This window comes from Chiloscyllium plagiosum, unplaced genomic scaffold (genome assembly GCF_037043375.1).
Source record: "Chiloscyllium plagiosum isolate Xiang-an unplaced genomic scaffold, Cpla_swu_hap1 HiC_scaffold_12, whole genome shotgun sequence".
NCBI lineage: Eukaryota > Metazoa > Chordata > Chondrichthyes > Orectolobiformes > Hemiscylliidae > Chiloscyllium > Chiloscyllium plagiosum.
In genome coordinates, this window is record NW_028270150.1 from 4,815,549 (window position 1) to 4,834,545 (window position 18,997).

Consider the following 18,997-nt stretch of genomic DNA (forward strand, 5'->3'; position numbering starts at 1 on the left):
TCTTCACACAGAGGGTGGTGGGGGCCTGGAACACATTGCCCATGGAGATGGTAGGGGTGGAACGATAGTGTCATTTAAGGTGTATCTAGACAGATACTTGAATGGATGTAGGTTTGCTCGCTGAGCTGGAAGGTTCATTTTCATACGTTTCATCACTATACTAGGTAACACCTTCTGTGAGCCGCCAGACGAAGGACTGCTCGTGTTTCCTGCTTTCTATTGATATGTTTGGGGCTCCTTGGGTTGGTGATGTCATTTCCTGTGGTGACATCATTTCCTGTTCTTTTTCTCAGGGGGTGGTAGATGGGGTCTAACTCGATGTGTTTGTTGATAGAGTTGTGGTTGGAATGCCATGCTTCTAGGAATTCTCGTGTGTGTCTCGGTTTGGCTTGTTCTAGGATGGATGTGTTGTCCCGGTCAAAGTGGTCTCCTTCCTTATCTGCATGTTAGGATACTAGTGAGAGTCGGTCATGTCGTTTTGTGGCTAGTTGATGTTCATGTATCCTGGTGGCTAGTTTTCTGCCTGTTTGTCCAATGCAGTGTGTTGGTGGGTTTGTGGGCTACCATGATGCCAAGGGGTCTGAGTAGTCTGGCACTAAAACAGCAGCGTATGAATTTGAAAGACTTTATACAGACATCAAGCAAAACTAATGTCATTTACAAAATACCGTGCAAGGACTGTAACAAACACTACATTGGACAAACAGGCAGAAAACTAGCCACCAGGATACATGAACACCAACTAGCCACAAAACAACATGACCCACTCTCACTAGTATCCTCACATACGGTTGAGGAAGGACAACACTTCGACTGGGACAACGCATCCATCCTAGAACAAGCCAAACAAAGACACGCACAAGAATTCCTAGAAGCATGGCATTCCAACCGGAACTCTATCAACAAACACATCGAGTTAGACCCCATCTACCATGCCCTGAGAAAAAGAACAGGAAATGACATCATCACAGGATATGACATCATCAACCCAAAGAAAGCTGATTGCCTCTGCTGTTTCGTTTCAAGCATCTCTGGACATTGCAGTTGGGGCTAATAAAAACAAACAAATAGTGAAATTCATAGCTGATGCTGGAGAAACCTGTATGGGAGCTGCTTACAGCAGGATACCAGTGAAGTGCTTTTTCTAAAGTTTAACCACACACTCTTATTTCCTAAATGTATCATGAGGAGTATGGTGATTTTCTTTTTGTCTTTGTTTAAATGTTATATTTTACAAAAATGTAAACTAGAGAAAGATCTCAATATAAGGGCAGCACGGTGACTCAGTGGTTAACGTTGCTGCCTCATAGCGCCAGGGACCCGGGTCCAATTCTCGTCTCAGCCGACTGTCTGTGTGGAGTTTGCACATTCGCCCAGTGTCTGCATGGGCATCTTCCAGGTGATCCAGTTTCCTCCCACAGTCCAAAGATGTGCAGGTCAGGTGAATTGGCCATGCTAAATTGCCCCATAGTGTTAGGTGTATTCATCAGGGGTAAATATAGGGTATGGGAATGGGTCTGAGTGGGTTACTCTCCAGAGAGTCGGTGTGGACTTGTTGGGCCAAAGGGCCTGTTTCCATACTGTTGTGAATCTACTCTAATCTATAATCTATAAAGCCAAACATATAAATAGAAAGCAGGAATTATCAGCAGTGCTTTGCCTGAGGCCCACTGAAGATGTTACCTGGTATGGTGATGAGACGTCTGGAAATTAACCTTCCAGCTCAGCGAGCAAACCTACATCCAGAACCTCAACCTGAGCTACAAATCTTCTCAAAACTTGCAAGGAGCTGGTAAATGTCCAGGTGAGAGATAGTAGATATGTACAGTAGATATGGAATGTACAGTAAGGATACTTTCTACAGGCGGTGCGTGGTGTGTGGAACAGCTGAAACTATTGCATTCTCTGATATCTGCACTGAGTAACTCTGCTGTTGCCCCACCCTGTGTGTGTAATCTGGAAGCTCTATAATGTCTGAAGCACACTTCTCTGTAGTCAACAACACAGTTGTATCAATTTGGGAAATTATTGAATCTGAAATATGTAAGTAAATAATAAATACAGTTATCAACTGGAATAATAAAATGCTTCAGTGGAAATGAAAATTCAGCCTCACATTGATTTGATTCAATTGTGCTTCTTGCAGTCTCATTTACAATGTTTTAGGGAAAAAGGTGGAGGGAGGGGAAGCATTGTGATTAGCATATCATCTCTACCCAGTACCAACTTCTTTCATCTCACCTCGTCAGCCAAGCCTTCATCTCTCTGGGGAACCTCAGCTCTGAAATGCCATCTCTACATCTCTCCCTCTCTCCACCCCTCACTTCTCCCTTTTAACACGTGAAAACCTACCTACTTGAGAGAGAGAGCGTGCGAGAGAGCAACAGCGTGAATTGTCCTTTGACATTCAGTGGTGTTACCATCACTGCATCCCCCACTATCAACTGTCTGGAGGTTACCATTGACCAGAAATTCAACTGGATTCACCACATAAAAACAGTGGCTAGTGGACCAGGTCAGAGGGTAGAAATACTGCAGTGAATAACTCACCTCCTGACTCTCCAAAGCCTGCCCACCATCTACAAGGCACAAGTCAGGAGTGTGATGGAATACCCCCCCATTGCTGGGATAGGTGCAGGTCTAACAACACTCAAGAAGTTGACATCATCCAGGACAAAGCAGCCGCTTAATTGGCACCACATCAACAAACATCCACATATTCTATTCCAAAGGATATTCTACTCTATTCCACGACTGATGCTCAATAGCAATACAAGGAATTCTCCAAGGCTCTTTGGACAGCACCTTCCAAACCCGCTTCCATTTAGAAAGACAAGGGCAGCAGCTACATGGGAACACCACCACCTTCAATTCCCTCTTCAAGCTACTCACTGTCCTGACTTGGAAATATATCACAAATCACAGAAAAATGACCAAGCCTTCATATCTCTTGCCTTAGGAAAGCACCAAATATTTTCCATGAGGTTTCTGTGAAGCAGCTTTCTTTTATACGATCACAGGACATTGGCAGCACTGACTGGGCCAGCATTTAGTACCTGTCTCTTGGTGCCTCTTGGGAAGGCAGTGGTGAGCTGCTGCAGCCCACATGCAAGGCACTATATAAATTCAAGTCATTGTTGGAGGTGAAGGGGACAAACTTAAGGGTGTGAAGTGAAGGTTGAAAAGTTGCAGCTTGTTGAAAGAATGGAAAACAGACAGGACAAAATGAGCCAGCACTGAGTAAATCACAAAATCTCTCCCAACACACAATCTAACCCCATTCAGTGACTTGCTCTCAAGCTTTTTGTGTCGAATTGACATTCCTTACCCACCCATTGTTCCTTTAAGAAAATGGTGATGACACTTGTTGAACTGCTGCAGTGTGTGGATATTGTTTGTGTCAGGTGATACAATCACTGAATGTCCTGCTATTGCCATTCCAGATGGAAATTCAATGTAAACCACATAGTCCACACATGGAACTGGATTCTCAACTCCCTAAAGGATGTTAGGGAACACCATGAGATTTTACCACAATCGTCAAGGCTACTTTACTGATTCACCATTTGTGTTTCCGCATTTTTAAAGTTTGCTATGGTGGTGACAATTGGACTCCCATTCCCTAGATTATTATTCCATTAAAACAAGTGCCAAGTTGGCATTCATGAATGAGAGCTGACAGTTAGCATTCTTGTGGGATATGGGCATCCATAGCTAGACCAGCATTTACTGTCCATCCTTAATCCCAGTTGAGAGTGAAACACGTTGCTGTGGGTCTGGAGTCACACGTAGGCCAGACCAGGTAAGGATGGCAGTTTCCTTCCCTAAAGGACATTAATAAACCAGATGGATTTGCCCCACAACCAAAAGGGGTTACACAGTCGCTATAAGATTGTGTTCTGACAGAGAGACACAGCAGAATTTAAATGTTAATTCTGCTTCTCTCTCTCACAGCTGCTGACAATGTTTTGATTCCTGCTTTTTATGGAATTAAATTTCACCAACAGACATGGTGAGATTTGAACCCATATCTCTAACGTCAACCAGGGGCTGTGGTGCAAAGTCCAGTGACATTAACACACAGCTACACCAACATTTTCCCAGCTGCTGGTTAGAGTCCAGCTGGGAGATTGTGTTCAATTCTGGGCACCACACCTTTGGAAGGATATCAAGGGGTTGAAGAGGGTGGTGCCCCTGCCTGGGGTTGGGGATAAGGTCGTGACCGGGAAGAGACAGGAGAAGCTGGGATTGTTCTCCTTGGATCAAAGAACATTAGGAGAACATTGAATTGAACTATTCAAAGTTTAGAGGGGTTTTGAGAGATTAAAAGAGGAGAAACTGTTTCATGGCAGAGACGACCGTAACTAGCGAGACGACAGTAACCAGCGAGACGACAGTAACCGGAGGCAGAGATTTTAGGTTATTACAAAAAGGGGGAGTTGAGGAGAAAGATAATGACGCAGTGAGTTGTTGTGATTCAGAATGTGCTGCCTGTTGGGTCAGTGAAAGAAGATTCAATAAGAACTTTCAAAAGGAGTTTGACTAAACATTGTAAGTGGGGTAGTGGTGAAAGATCAGGACAGCACAGCACAGGGGAGGCAGTATTGTGGTGTGGTGGTAATATCCCTGGGCTAATCACTTAGGGCGTCAGGCTAATCATCTGAGGGGGGGGGGGTATCATGAATTCAAATCTCATCATGGCAGTTGGTGGAATTTGAATTCAATAAAAATATGATATTTATCAAAAAATAATGTAACTGGATGATGACCATGTAGACATTGGCAAAAATATCCCAGCTGACTCACGAATGCCCTTTGAGGATAGAACTATGCAACCCTCTAGCCAATGGGGAATGGGCAAATGGCCTAGCCAGTGATGACCACATCCCATGAACAATGGGGAAACGAAACTAATTGGATCGCTCTTTCAGAGACTGCATGGTCTCCTTGTGTCGTCTTGTACAGCAGAGAGAGGATTTCACTCGCTATTACTGGAATGCAAATGCAGATGTTCCTTGCTGTTTTCCCCAACCCAGATTGAGATTAGTTAGTGAGAAACAGGATGGGGGTCACTATCTGGATAGGGTTTGATAATAAAACTCTGACTGGCCGTGGTTTGAGGTTTTGGATGCTGTGATGGTGAGGCCCCACAATGAGGTACCAGGTCAAGGGATTGCAATCTGACCAACTAAAAACACACAGGGGATTTTACAGTGTCGGTGTCTGTAGCATTCATTGTGAAGTAACATCAATTTAAAATATATTACTCCTCAGGAGTTCAAGCTTCTTAAATCATTTTCTATATAGATTTAGCCTGCGAGGTAGAGACATTGCATAGAATGGAAGGGGAGATAGAAAGATTTACAGAGATTAATAGTTATAGTTGGTCCTGTGTCCTGTGTGGTTAGTCATGGTTATAGTTAATCCTTTGTGGTTAGTTGGTCTCTTGTTGTGAGTGATAAACAAATAGAAAACAGACTTTCGAGACCATAAATAGTTCAACGAACACAATTAGCAGGAACTAACTTTATGATTCGATAACAAAATTAAATAATCTTATAGATTGTTTAAATGAATGAGATTACAAATCACTGAGGAATGGAGATTGCTTGATGGTTTTTAAGAAGCCTGTTTCAATGAGGGCTGATAACAATGAGTTCTGTATTAATGGGGGGACAATTAATTTATGGCTGTTGTGATGCCGTGGTAGTGTCCTTGCCTCTGAGCTGGAAGACCTGGATTTAAATTCCACCTGTTCCAGAGGAGTACCATAACATCTCTGATCTGGTTGATGAAAGAAATCTGGAGCAGAATTTGAACCCAGTGCCTTCACACAGCGGGGTCAGGAATAACTCAGTGTGCTGGAGGTGACACTGCAAACAGTAAATGCTGAAAAAACCTATAACAGGAGAAGAATTCACAGGGAAGCTGCAGAAATAGGAAGGCGTCAGGTTCAGTCAAACAAGAGACCACATTGATGGAAGGGGAGGAATGTGTATGTCATTATTAGATTACATTACAGAGTGGAAACAGGCCCTTCGGCCCAACAAGTCCACACCACCCCTCCGAAGCGCAACCCCTACATTTACCCCTTACCTAACACTACGGGCAATTTAGCATGGCCAATTCACCTAACCTGCACATCTTTGGACTGTGGGAGGAAACTGGAGCACCCGGAAGAAACCCACGCAGACACGGGGAGAATGTGCAAACTCCACACAGTCAGCCGCCTGAGTCGGGAATTGAACCCAGGTCTCTGGCGCTGTGAGGCAGCAGTACTAACCACTGTGCCACCGTGCCGCCCCAAATTCTGTTACCATTTGCAACAACAAGAATATACAGAACCAGCATCAGCAAATAAACATCAAACCCAGCAGATAGGGTTAATGGAGACCCCTTCAGCAAACGCATTCACAACAAGAGACCAACACAACCAGGACTAACCACAAAGTATTAACTATAACCAAGACTAACCACACAGGACTAACTATAACCAAGACTGACCATCCAGGGTTAACTATAACAAGGACTAACCTTGGAAGGGCTATGGTGCTGGAGGAGATTGTGGGGATAAGGAGGGTGTAGACATTGAGAAGAACGTGGGATGTTTTTAAACAGAGGTATGAGTTAACTGGGAACCAAAAGCAAGTGTGTGCTGGGATCTGGAGCTGTTGAGTTTGAAGTTGCTATGATACAGAAGGGACAAGGCTAACCAGTGTTGGAGGCAGTGATAGAGAGCCTGGCTGTACAAGTCACTGGCTACACAGAAACAGCTGGAATAGCTCCAGTTATTTCACATCAGTGAAATTCACATCAGTCCAACCTGCCAGCCCCCAGTTTGCACTTTGAGGAGTTTTTCAGGTGAAAAGGAAAACTGCAAAGGCTGGAAAGTTGAGTTATAATAAAACAGTCCCGGAAGGTGCAGGAACTGTAACAGCTGGTCTGTCAGCATGTGGAAAATGTTTCCCCAGTTCAGCCTCTCAAGATTCTGCACAATCGGATTCAAGCATTTACTACTGTCAGCTGCTAAGCTCGCTGGCTGTTAACAGAATAACCTTTAACAATTTAGAAATCATCATCACTTTCTGCTAATCGACAGCACCGTAGTCAGTGACAGCACTCCTCATGCTGGAGTATCTGTGAATCATAGAGCTCAGCTCATGAACAAACTCAATGCTGATCCTGCTGTCATCCAATTCCAAAAGCAGCCAAAATAGTCCCATCATTAGCATCAAGATCTAGGTGACAGACCAAGCAGTTGGAAGAAATTCAGTGTATTTTTGTTTGGGTTTTCTATTTAATAGAATCTGGACAAGAAATGGGATTAGATTTCTGAATGCACCACACAGTGTGTGTGACACATATACCAGGCTGTTCCAAACCTGCGGTCAGGTGTGAATGTGACCAGGTAAGCGCATGTGAACACTTGTGTCTGTGTACATTGTAAGTGCAAGTGTGCATGAGATTGTATGTGTGCATCTGAGAGAGTGGGTATATCTGTGTGTGCATTATTGGGTGTGTCTGTGATGTCTGTGCAGCTAAGTGTACGTGTGTGTGTCTAGAGTATGTGTGTTTGTGACCATATGTCTGTCTAAGTGCATTGGCATCCGCACATACACTGTGTATCCAAGAGTATGTGTGTCTGTGAGTTTGTGTCTGTGTTTGTGCTGACATGTCTAGATGTGTGTGCATATGTATGCATGTGTGTGTGAGAGAGAGAGAGACTGTGTGCGAGTTTTTAAAAATTAGTTCAAGGGATGCAGGTATCTCTGGCTAGGGCAGCTTTTATTGTCCATCCGTAATTACCCAGAGGATGGTTTAGAGACAACCATTGTTGTGGGTCCGGAGTCACATGTAGGCCAGGACAGATGAGAATGACAGATTCCTCTCCCTAAAGGTCATTAATGAACCGGATGGTTTTTCTGTCAATTGACAATGTTACGTCATTTAAAAGGCATTTGGATAGGAAGGGTTTGGCGGGATATAGGCCAAATGCTGGCAAATGGGAATAAATCAGTTTGGAATATCGGGTCTGCATGGACAAATTGAACGGAAGGTCTGTTTCTGTGTTGTACATCTCTATGACTCCATTAGACTCTTATTTCCAGATTATTATTGGATGCAAATTCCACTATCTGCTGTGCCAGGACTTGAACCCAAGTCCCCAGAACACTATCTGGGTCTCCAGTTCGATAATACCACTCGGCTATTGTCTACCCTCGGCGGGGGGGGTGTGGGCATGTGAGAGACACTGTGCCTGTTGGTGACTGAGCCCCAGATGGAATCTGGCATTTTACTGGAGGAAATGGTTTAGCAGGAAGTGAATGAGAAGAACAACATCATTTATTTTGTTTTTAAGGAACAGTTTGAGTGATAGTTAAATCGAACTTGTCAGAAAGTTCGAACTTGTCTCTTTCAGCTTTTGCTGGGAGTTTGTAGACTCGGAGTTCTGACACACTCTGTTCCACTGATTGGCTTTTTAACAGAGTCTTTTTAGTCAGGTCACTGTGAAATGGTCAACTGGACAGTGACTGGGGCAGGAGCCCTGACCCGGGGAGAAATCCCTATAGCCTAACGTTTCCAGCTTTGTCTGTGAGGGTGGGATCAGACTGCGATGCCTATTGTGGTTGAATAAGCAGACATACAGGAGATAGTGATTCCTGAAGAAGGGCTTATGCCTGAAACGTCGATTCTCCTGTTCCCTGGATGCTGCCTGACCTGCTGCACTTTTCCAGCAACACATTTTCAGCGCTAAGCAGACATACACTTTGGAATACATTCCACTAACCAGCTTGGACACTGTGCACTGTATGACTGATGTCCGTGTAGCCCCCCCATGCCTGACCTGCAGGACTGACCATGGTCCATTCCAGGCCTGCAGTGAGGTGGAGCCCCTGACCCTGAATGCTGAGTGAGTGTCTGAAACTGCCCAAGCTCCTGCATTGAGATTGAATGATCCCAGTGATTGAGTGTAGCAGGACTGACAGGCTATTTCCCATCACCACATTGTAGAAGAGATGGGAAGATGATGGGGAGAGTGGGGAAGCAATTTACAAGAACAGTTCAGGGATGAGGACCTTCAATGAGGGGGATCAATTGAAGAAGTGGGTCTGTTCTCCCTGGAGGGGAAAGGGTGAGCAGGAGACCAGGTAGAGGTTTTCAAATTCATGTTCAGGCTAGACAGAGTAGCAAGGGAGAAGCTGTTCCTACCCGTAAAAAGAAAAGGAACAAGAGGGGATTGATTTAAGGTGATGTGCAAATGAAGGTGATGTGAGAAAGGAATGTATTCACACAGCGAGTAGCTAGGATCTGGAATGCACTGGAAATGTGGTGGAGGCAGGGTCAATTGTAGCAAACAGGAGAGTTATTTGGAAGGTCTTGGGGAAAATGCAGGTGATCGGTGTTAGGTCATGGTGCTCATTTCAAAAGTCAGTGTAGACTCAATGACCTCCCTCTGTGCTGGGAGAATCCTGGAATTGGGAAGTGGAGCCATTTGCTTGCTGGATGTTGCAGTGTGTTAGCTGTGAAAGCTGCTGGTACATGGGGTAGGTGTGAGATTGACACAGCACAGCGCCATACACTGACATGTCCACCCCCTTGACTGGTGCCTGGTGACTGGTGACACGTGACTGGTATGATAAGTTACTTGGTTTTGTGTCTGCACGGAACAGCAAGGCTCGACAGCAGGACTGAGAGCCCGGACGGTGCAGCTGAGTGGGCAATGCAGCAGAAGGTAAAGCAAAGACAAAGTGAGCACTGAAGGGGGCACAAAGGGACAACACTAACAGTGTGAGTCAGTAGCCTCAAGATGTTCCCTGCTCCAATCTGTGAGCTGGGTGTCCCTCCCTGCCCCCAGACTCTCCCCTGTCAGTGTTGCAATGGGAGGTGTCGGTGTGTCCCAGGGTGCAGCATTACAGCACAGAACCACACGGCCAGGGGCTCAGAGACATGCCATGATGATGTGGTGAGGCTGGTACGTATCAAATGCCAAGGTATGTGTAGCGTCGCTGTCCGTGGAGTGTACCCGGAGATGTTGGTGCCTGGTGTTCAAGACAGAGCTCTGGGACAGTAAGGGGCTGGCTGGTGTCACCAGGTACCTGCTCGTACTTTCATGCCACGAATTCTTGCGTCTAGTTTCTATCCGGTGGCTGGGAGAATGGGCACATGCAAATAAATGAAGTGAGACTATGGAATAAGGAGACTGTTAACGAGTGTGAATCTGGGTTAATAGGCTGTTGCTGTTCCGTCTTAATCCAATGTCTAATCCTTTGATGGAAAATGGGATTTATGGCCTCAACATCAACACCTGAACAGCTCACCCTAGTTTCTGTGATCTCTCCCCAAAGTCCATGTTGTCCAGGGGCTGGGAGGATTTTACTGTGACTCTGGAATTCTGCTAACACCTTTGAAAAGTCCCTCAGTGGCCGTCCACCTTCAGCCCTGAGTGCTGCCCTGAGACAGGTTGAGCCTGAGACCGATCTCAATGATAACGGGTGTGGTTGTTTTGTCAGTCTTCAGCAGTAATGGGTCGAATTAAACTCCCGTTACTGGGATGTTCAGGGAGTGAAAGAAAATGGATGTCTCCAGCTAACCCTTCTCACTCAATTCAAGTGCCTTGGTTTTCAGTGTGGGTTGATTTTATTGCTAGATATTGATTTTTCAATATTTGCATTACCCCTGGGAGAGTAGGGAAACAACATATTTTTCATAACCCAGAGAATTATTTTTAAAGAACTGAATTAAACTTTCTGCTTCCCATTTTACTACAATCAGTTATTAAATGGAAACTAAATTTAATACAATGCATTTTGCAGTACACCAGTTACTATGGCAACAGTCCATCAGGCACTCCAGTTACTATGACAACAGCCATCAAGCACCTCCAGTTACCATGACAATAGCCCATCAGGCACTCTGATTATCATGACAACAGCCTGTCTTGACAATAGGATCCATAAGGATGTAAACTTCAGTGGAGATGGTTGAGAGGAGGTTTCTTGGGTTGATCCTGGGTTGAGTGGGTTGTTGACGAGGGAAGGTTGGACAGATCGGGGCCTGTTCCCACTGGAGTTTAGAGAGTGAGGGGAGACCTGATCAAAAGGTGTCAGATTCTGAATGGTCCTCACAAGGGGGATGTGGGAAGGATGTTCCCTCTTGTGGAATCAGGGGCTACTGTTGTAAAATTCAGGATTGTGTTTTCAGGACAGAGATGAGGAGAACTTTTATCTCTCAGAGGGTTGTGAGACTTTGGAACTCTGTCTCAGTAGGTAGTGCAGAATTGAGGGTTACTAGTGAAGAGGAGGGGAGAGGGGAAGGTGGAATCCAAAACACAATTAAATGGAGAATGATTCACTACCACACTCTTAATCCCTTTCAGCAGAGCCAGCTGGAAAGAGCCTGGTTTGTGCTCTAATGGTATTGGACAGTTTGGTATCACCCTCTCACCACCACTACAAGACTGGGCCTGTTGAGTGACACAATGCCAGTGGCTTCCTGAATGCTGGTCCTTACTGGTCGATCTCGGGGGTCAGTCAGAGTTAGAGATCCTGCTGTTGCCCCCTCCAGCACATCGAATGGCAATGTGACAGCCTGTGTGAACCCCACACCCTCACAAATGGACAGCAGGGAAACCTGTCCAACACAGTATCCACATTTCACAGTTTATCACTGTACTGATAAACACTTACCTTGAATCTCTTTATCACCCTTGAACCATCGAATGTTAGCAGCTGGTTTACTACCAACTGTGGTACACGTCAGATCCACTAAGTCTCCTTCATTAACTGGCCCTTTAAAACCACTTATTACAGGGGTCTGAGGAACTCCTGCAAGAGAATCAAAGAGTCCTATTATACTCTCGCAAAGCTGTTAACAGCCCTGTGCACTAACAAGTGAACACCAGCAGCTGCAGTAAGAGAGGTGCTGGGGTCATGGTGATGTCACTGGTCTCTGGCTCTGCGAGAACAGGTCCCAACCCATCCAGTGAAGTTTCATTTCCATTCACACTGAGCCAGTCACAGCTATGAGGCTGGGAAATTGTCATTTGGAACTGTGGTCCGGGCAATGGATCACAGGAGTTTTGTGGTGATGTGGTGGTGTCCCTGCCTCTGAACCAGGAGACTCAGCTTCAACAGAGGCAAGACACGGTGGCTCAGTGGTTAGCATTGCTGCCTCACAGCACCAGGGACCCAGGTTTGATTCCAGCCACAGGCGACTGACTGTGTGGAGTTTGCACATTCTCCCCGTGTCTGCGTGGGTTTCCTCCGGTTTCCTCCCACAGTCCAAAGATGTGCAGGTCAGGTGAATTGGCCATGATAAATTGCCCGTAGTGTGAAGTGCATTAATGAGTCTGGGTGGGTTACTCTTCAGAGAGTCAGTGTGGACTTTTTGGGCCGAAGGGCCTGTTTCCACACTGCAGGGAATCGAATCTAACTCTCCCCCTGCACCAGTCATGCATCAAAACACAACTGAAGGGGTTAATTAAAGTAATGGCTCGGAGCTGCCTGAAATGATGGTGAAGCAGCAACAATCGTTGGAAAGATGATTTCAGGTGAACCATTTGCAGGGGGAGTGGGACTGAAGGGACAACTTTTACAAAAGCCAGTACAGACACAATGGGCCAAATGGTTGATGCAGTGAGTTTAATTAGTTTGATTTGCAGCCAATTAATTGGAAAACTGTTTTACACACTGGCTGCAGCCTGTACCTCAGTATTTATGTGTTCTAAGGTGCAGCTGGTAGTTTTAAAACGGTGTTGGGTTGGCTTAATTTTTAAAATCTGCTGCTTGAGTGAGAATTAGTGCCTTTCCTTCAAACTGCTGTCACCTTTAATTAAAATTGCAGAATAGACAAAAGAAACTAAATAAAAAGGAGGTGTTGCTTGAATGCTGAAAGCTGCGTGCACCCCAGTGTGGGACATGGAACAAGTTACAAACCCAGGGCCTGGACACTGACAAATACATAACAGAATCTCCTGACCCAATCATCCTGTCCTTCACACTGCCATCACTACACAGTAGGGGCCCAAAAATGCAAACTGAGCTCTCCCCACAACTCCACGTCCTGAAAACCCCTCATCCCCACCCCCTCAGCTGCACCCCTCACACCCACACCCACGCCCATCTCCCCACCCCGTCACCCCCAACCCCTCACCCCTGCCCACTCTCCCCACCCCCTCTCCCCACCCACTCCTCTCCCTACCTCTCGCCCCCACCCATTCTCCCCACCCCCTCACCCCCACCCCTCACCTCACCCCTCATTCCCACCCATTCTCCCCACCCCCTTGAACTCACCCCATCCTCTCACACATACCCCTCTCCCCACTCCTCTCCCTACCCCTTGTCCTCACCCACTCACCCCACCCACCCCCATCCCTTCACCCCACAAACTGAATGTTGCCGCTGGGAGCATGAGAGGGTCCATGCTGCCCCTCGCTCTGTGAGGGAAAGGAGGGGTGTTCAGCCCTGGGATCGGCGTTACCTGTAATTCCTCCCACAGACTGACTGTGTTGTGCAGTTTGTCATTACTGGAATGATGTAGGGGGATGTTTAAACACACTGTGACATTGGCAAAGGGGTGTGAGTACACACCAGGCGGTTATTCCGAGCTGAACAATAAATGCTGTCATGTCAGAGCCACTATTGTCACAAACTGAGAAGTAATAAAGAACTGTTTAATCCACAACAACAATATGGTGCATTTATATACCAACTTAATAAAAGATCACAATGAGTTTTTCAGCAGCTTTCTAAATTCAGAATCTACCCCCACTGTGGAGGAGAAGAGTGAGATCGTGGGGTGGAGATGGGTGGGATGTTATTCCAGAGCTATGAGGGAATGTAACACAATGCAGAGCTTCCACAAATGCAGGGTTAGAGGTCAGCATGCTCAACAGCACAGGATGCCAGGGCTGCAGGAGACACCAGAAGGAGGGAATAAAGACTGAACAAGTAATGAGGAGTTTTCTGATCTGATGTCAGTGTTGTAGGAAATTATAGAGTTGTGTAGCACAGAAACAGACCCTTCGGTCCAACTTGTCCCCGCCGACCAGATATCCCAATCTGACCTACTCCCTTGAAACCCTTCCTATTCATATACCCATCCACAAGCCTTTTAAATGCTGTAATTGAACCCACCTCCACCACTCCCTCCAGCAGCTCATGCCACACTAGAGAATTTACTAGAACTAGGGGGCATAGTCTCAAAATCAGGGGGATCAGATCTAGGACTGAGCTGAGGAAGATCTTCTCCACCGTGAATGATTATGAATCTGTGGAAGTCCCTGCCCAGGGAAGTAGTTGAGGCTTCCTCGTTGAATGTCTTTAAGCCATAGATAGACTTTTGAACAGTAAAGGAATTCAGGGTTATACGGGGTAGACCATTTAGGACAGAGATGAGGAGAAACCTCTTCACCCAGAGAGTGGTGGCTGTGTGGAATGCTCTGCCCCAGAGGGCAGTGGAGGCCCAGTCTCTGGATTCATTTAAGAAGGAGTTGGATAGAGCTCTCAAAGATAGTGGAATCAAGGGTTATGGAGATAAGGCAGGAACAGGATACTGATTAAGGATGATCAGCCATGATCATATTGAATGGTGGTGCAGGCTCGAAGGGCAGAATGGCCTACTCCTGCACCTATTGTCTATTGTCTATTGTCTTATAGTGAGAGGGTGAGTAAGTGGAGCTGAGGTCATGACAGAACAGGCTCGAAGGGCCAGATGGCCTACTCCAGCTCCTGGTTCTTATGTTCTTATACATGCACCATCCTCTGCGTGAAAACACTGCTCCTCAAGTACCTCTTAAATCTCTCCCCTCTCACCCTAAACTTATACTCTCTAGTTCTGGACTCCCCCACCCCAGGGAAGAGACTTAGTCTGTTTATCCTTTCTGTGCCCCTCATGATTTTATGAAACTCCATTAGGTCACTCCTCAGCCTCCAACGCTCCAGAGAAAATAGCCCTCGTCTATTCAGCCTCTCCCTATAGCTCAAACCCTCCAACCCTGGTAACATTCTTGGAAATCTTTTCTGAACCCTCTCGAGTTTCACAACATCTTGCCTAGAGCAGGGAGCCCAGAATTGAAAGCAGTATATCAGAAGTGGCCTCACTAATGTCCTGTACAGCTGCAACATGACCTCTCAACTCCTGTACTAATCAACGGTTATTACAGAATATAAAAGCTGGCTGACAGAGGACAGAGAGCCAATGAAAATGGGTCTGATCAGGTTGGCAAGATATAGTGAGTGGTGTGTTACACGGATTGGTGCGAGGACCTCGATTGTTTATAATTGATATGAATGACTTGGATGAAGGGATGGAAGGTATATGCCAACGTAGATAATGAGACAAAGATAGGTACAAAAGTAAGGCCTGAGGAGGACACGAAGGGGTTAAAAAGGATATTGACAGATTAAATGACTGGGAAAATAAATTCTAAATGGAGTACAAAGTGGGATGTTGTTGATTTTAGCTGGTGGAATATAAAAAAAGCAGATTATCTAAATAGAAAGTTATTACAGAGCTCTGAGATACAGAAGGATCTGTGTGTCCTTGTGCATGAATTACAAAACACCAGAGTGCAGGTACACCAAGTAATCAGGAAAGCTCACAGAACATTATCATTTCTTGTAAATTGGACTGACTCCAAGCGCTTCAGTTAAAAATCACACAACACCAAGTTCTAGTCCAATAGGTTTATTTGGAAGCACAAGCTTTCGGAGCGCTGCACCTTCAGGTAGCTGTGGAACAGGAGCTACCTGATGAAGGAGCAGTGCTCTGAAAGCTAGTGCTTCCAAATAAACCTGTTGGACTGTAACCTGGTGTTGTGTGATTTCTAACTTTGTCCAGCCCAGTCCAACACCGGCTCCTCCACATCATACTTCAGTTACACAGGGTAGTGGTAGGACCTCACCTTGAGCACTGTGTACAGTACTGGGCATCACATTTAAGGAAGGATGCCAATGTGTTGGAAGTTGTTCAGAAGAAGTTTACTGGACTAAAACCCAGAACAGGCAGGTTGTCTTGTGAGGAAATCTTGGATAGGCTCAGCTTGTATCCACTGGAGTTTAGGGAGGTAAGCAGTGACTTGTTAAAACATATCAGATCATGAGGGAAGTTGACCAAGGGGATGTGGAAATGATTCTCTTTTGGGAGAATCGAGACCTAGAGCGTCACTGTTTAAAGATCAAGGGTTGCTCATTTAAAACAGAGATGAGGAGAGTACTTTTTCTGAATCTTTGGAACTCTCTGCCTGAAATGGAATCCTTGAATATTTAGAAGCCAGAGCTAGACAGACCCTTGTTCAGTAATTTGAGGGAGTAGGGTGTAAGGTTGGGGGAATTTTCCAATCTGTATGCCTTGAAAACAAAAGTTCAGGCCAATATATCCCAGGAGTCTGCCTTAGGATTCTGGCATTTTCAAACCAATATTAACCATGTGTAGAAATGGCCTGGCCTTGTGTGCAGAGGGCAAAGTCTCAACGCTGGGAGAACAATAGGACATGGAAATCTGCTGAACAAAATGGATTGATATAGTGATAGACTTCAGGAAGGCAGACAACAGACTGATGAAATAGACCCAGATGGAAGATGTGATTTAATGGACAGAAGTGTAAAATAATTCTTTTTGTTTGGAGAATGAGTAGAGACAATAAAAATAAAGTGGTACAATTGTAAAGGGAATGCAGGAACACAATGCTTCAGGGATGTGTATACACAAGCCTTTGGCTGGAGAAGTTGAGTAGGCGGTAAAAATAAGAAAAGCTGCGCATTGTAAATTGATGGAGAGGATACAAAAGCAAGAAAATGATGTGAAAGCTTCCATCCCAGCTGGGGTATTGTCTTCAATCCTGGAACCACAAGAGGAAGGAGGCCTTGGAGAGGCTGTGTGGGAAATTGACCAGAATGGGATTGGGGAAGAGAGAGATCAGTTACTGTGGAGAGAACAGAAAAACTGCAATTGTTTTCCGTAGAGCAGAGATAGATAAGTAGAGATTTGATAGGGGAGTTGAAAATCATGAAAGGGCTCTAGTGGGCATGGTTTCTGTTGTTTCCATTCTTTCCAAGGGCAGAAGAGTTGATGTTCCAAGAAAAGAGTTTGAGGATAACTGGAAGACGAACCCGATCAGATCGAGGAGTTTTTGGGCTTTTGTGGAGAGTGCTGCCTGGAAGGAGATTCAAGGAGAATCTTCAAAAGAGAATTGGATAAAGATAATTTGAAGGATAAAGTGTGTGGGAACAGAGCTGTGGAGTGAAATGAATTGGATTGCTCTCCCAGGGTAGAGGCTGTTTTGGAGGCAGGAGGGAGTGGAATTTAGGAACATGATCTCAAAGTTAGGCCTTTTTAATCCTTGGGAGTGTGGTGCTGGAAAAGCACAGCAGGTCAGCAGCATTCGAGAAGCAGGAAAATCAATGTTTCAGGCCAGAGCCCTTCATCAGGAATGAGGCTAGGAGCCTCTGAGGGGGGCGGGGAGAGATAAATGGGAGGAGGGGGTGGGGCTGGGGGAAAGGTAGTTGAGAGTACAATAGGTGGATATCACCTTTAAGGAGAAAGTGAGGACTGCAGATGCTGGAGATCAGAGCTGAAAATGTGTTGCTGGAAAAGCGCAGCAGGTCAGGCAGCATCCAGGGAACAGGAGAATCACCTTTACCCTAACTCCACCCTCCCCTCTGGCCTATCACCTTTACTCCCACCTCCATCCACCTATTGCACTCTCAGCTACCTTCCCCCCATCCCCACCTCCCTCCCATTTATCTCTCCAGCCCGGAGGCTCCCAGCCTCATTCCTGATGAAGGGCTCCTGCCCAAAACATTGATTCTCCTGCTCCTTGGATGCTGCCTGACCTGCTGTGCCTTTCCAGCACCACACTCTCGACTCTGATCTCCAGCATCTGCAGTCCTCACTGTCACCTTTTTAATCCTTGGTCCTACTCTCCTCTCTGGCTCATTTATAGTTGACTTAACGCCCTGTTCTTGAGCAGCTGGCCCTGAGCCTGACCACTGTCACTAACTGGACCAGAATCTGGGGCTGGGTGGGGGAGACAGTGTAGTGAGGCAGCATACAGAAACCATCAGGGTCTTGACACTCAGACATCTGCCCTTAAAGAGGCACAGGGGGCAAATAGCCATTCTCGCTAACGTGCCAATCTATGATTCTTTGAAAGGAAACTGGACTTCCTTTTAACAGGAGGACTGCAAAAAATGTGAAGGGATGAGGGTTTGGGTATGCAGGGGCTTGGGTCACCTCTTCCTGTGCTGTTATCCAATGGGATCTCTCCTTTATTGTCCCAGACCAAGCAGTGGTTTCTAATGTTAGTGTCAGCCTCACCTTGAGATGATACTCCTGTGACAGATAATCCTAAAGAAGATTAGTCTCCGTAACTAAGCCTCACAGATAGTGTGGGGACCCTGGTAAATCAGTTAACTCTCCATGTGGACCCCAGTAAACTGGTTAACTCTCTGTATGGGGACCCTGGTAAACTGGTTAATAGTCTGTATGAACGCCAGAAACATGTTGAAGCTTTGTGTGAAACGATCTGATCCTGGACTGTGCCATGCTTTTCCAGCACTCTGTCACTCCCTCAGCAGTAATTTGTTAGATATTGACTGTGTTTAGTCGTGTATCAGAGATAGGTGTAATTAACAAGATAGATCTGTCTGTATGTTTCACTGAAGTAGTAAAATAATTTATTTTTCAAATTGTCACCTTTCAATAAACAGCCCTCTTTCTGTTTGTTTCATTTTTTTCTTGCCACAGGATAATTACATTTTACATATTTCTGTATCAATTGAATGTCACATTTAATTTGTTTTCATTAGATGTGCACTGTCCCTTAATCTAGACCGAAGTAAATTACATTTACCAGTAGCCAATTCAAGCTTATAATTTACCTTAAGCAGGGTATCAGAGGGTTTTTTGGCTGATTCCGAACTGAAGGTTCGAGAAGACAGATGCTTCTGTGGCCAGCAGAGAAAAATCAGAATGGTGTGTTGTTTCCCTGGTGCCA

At 45.6% G+C, this 18,997-nt stretch overlaps 1 protein-coding gene across 1 annotated transcript in view; it reads right to left on the reverse strand.

Annotated features, from left to right (window-relative positions):
- The window catches only part of LOC122554859 (cell adhesion molecule 2-like), an 820,685-nt gene that overhangs the window by 582,181 nt on the left and 219,507 nt on the right, over window positions 1–18,997 (reverse strand). Inside the window, exon 4 of the mRNA XM_087992436.1 lies at window positions 11,688–11,825. Within this exon, the coding sequence (XP_087848562.1) occupies window positions 11,688–11,825 (138 nt within the window). The remainder of the gene's footprint in view (window positions 1–11,687; window positions 11,826–18,997) is intronic.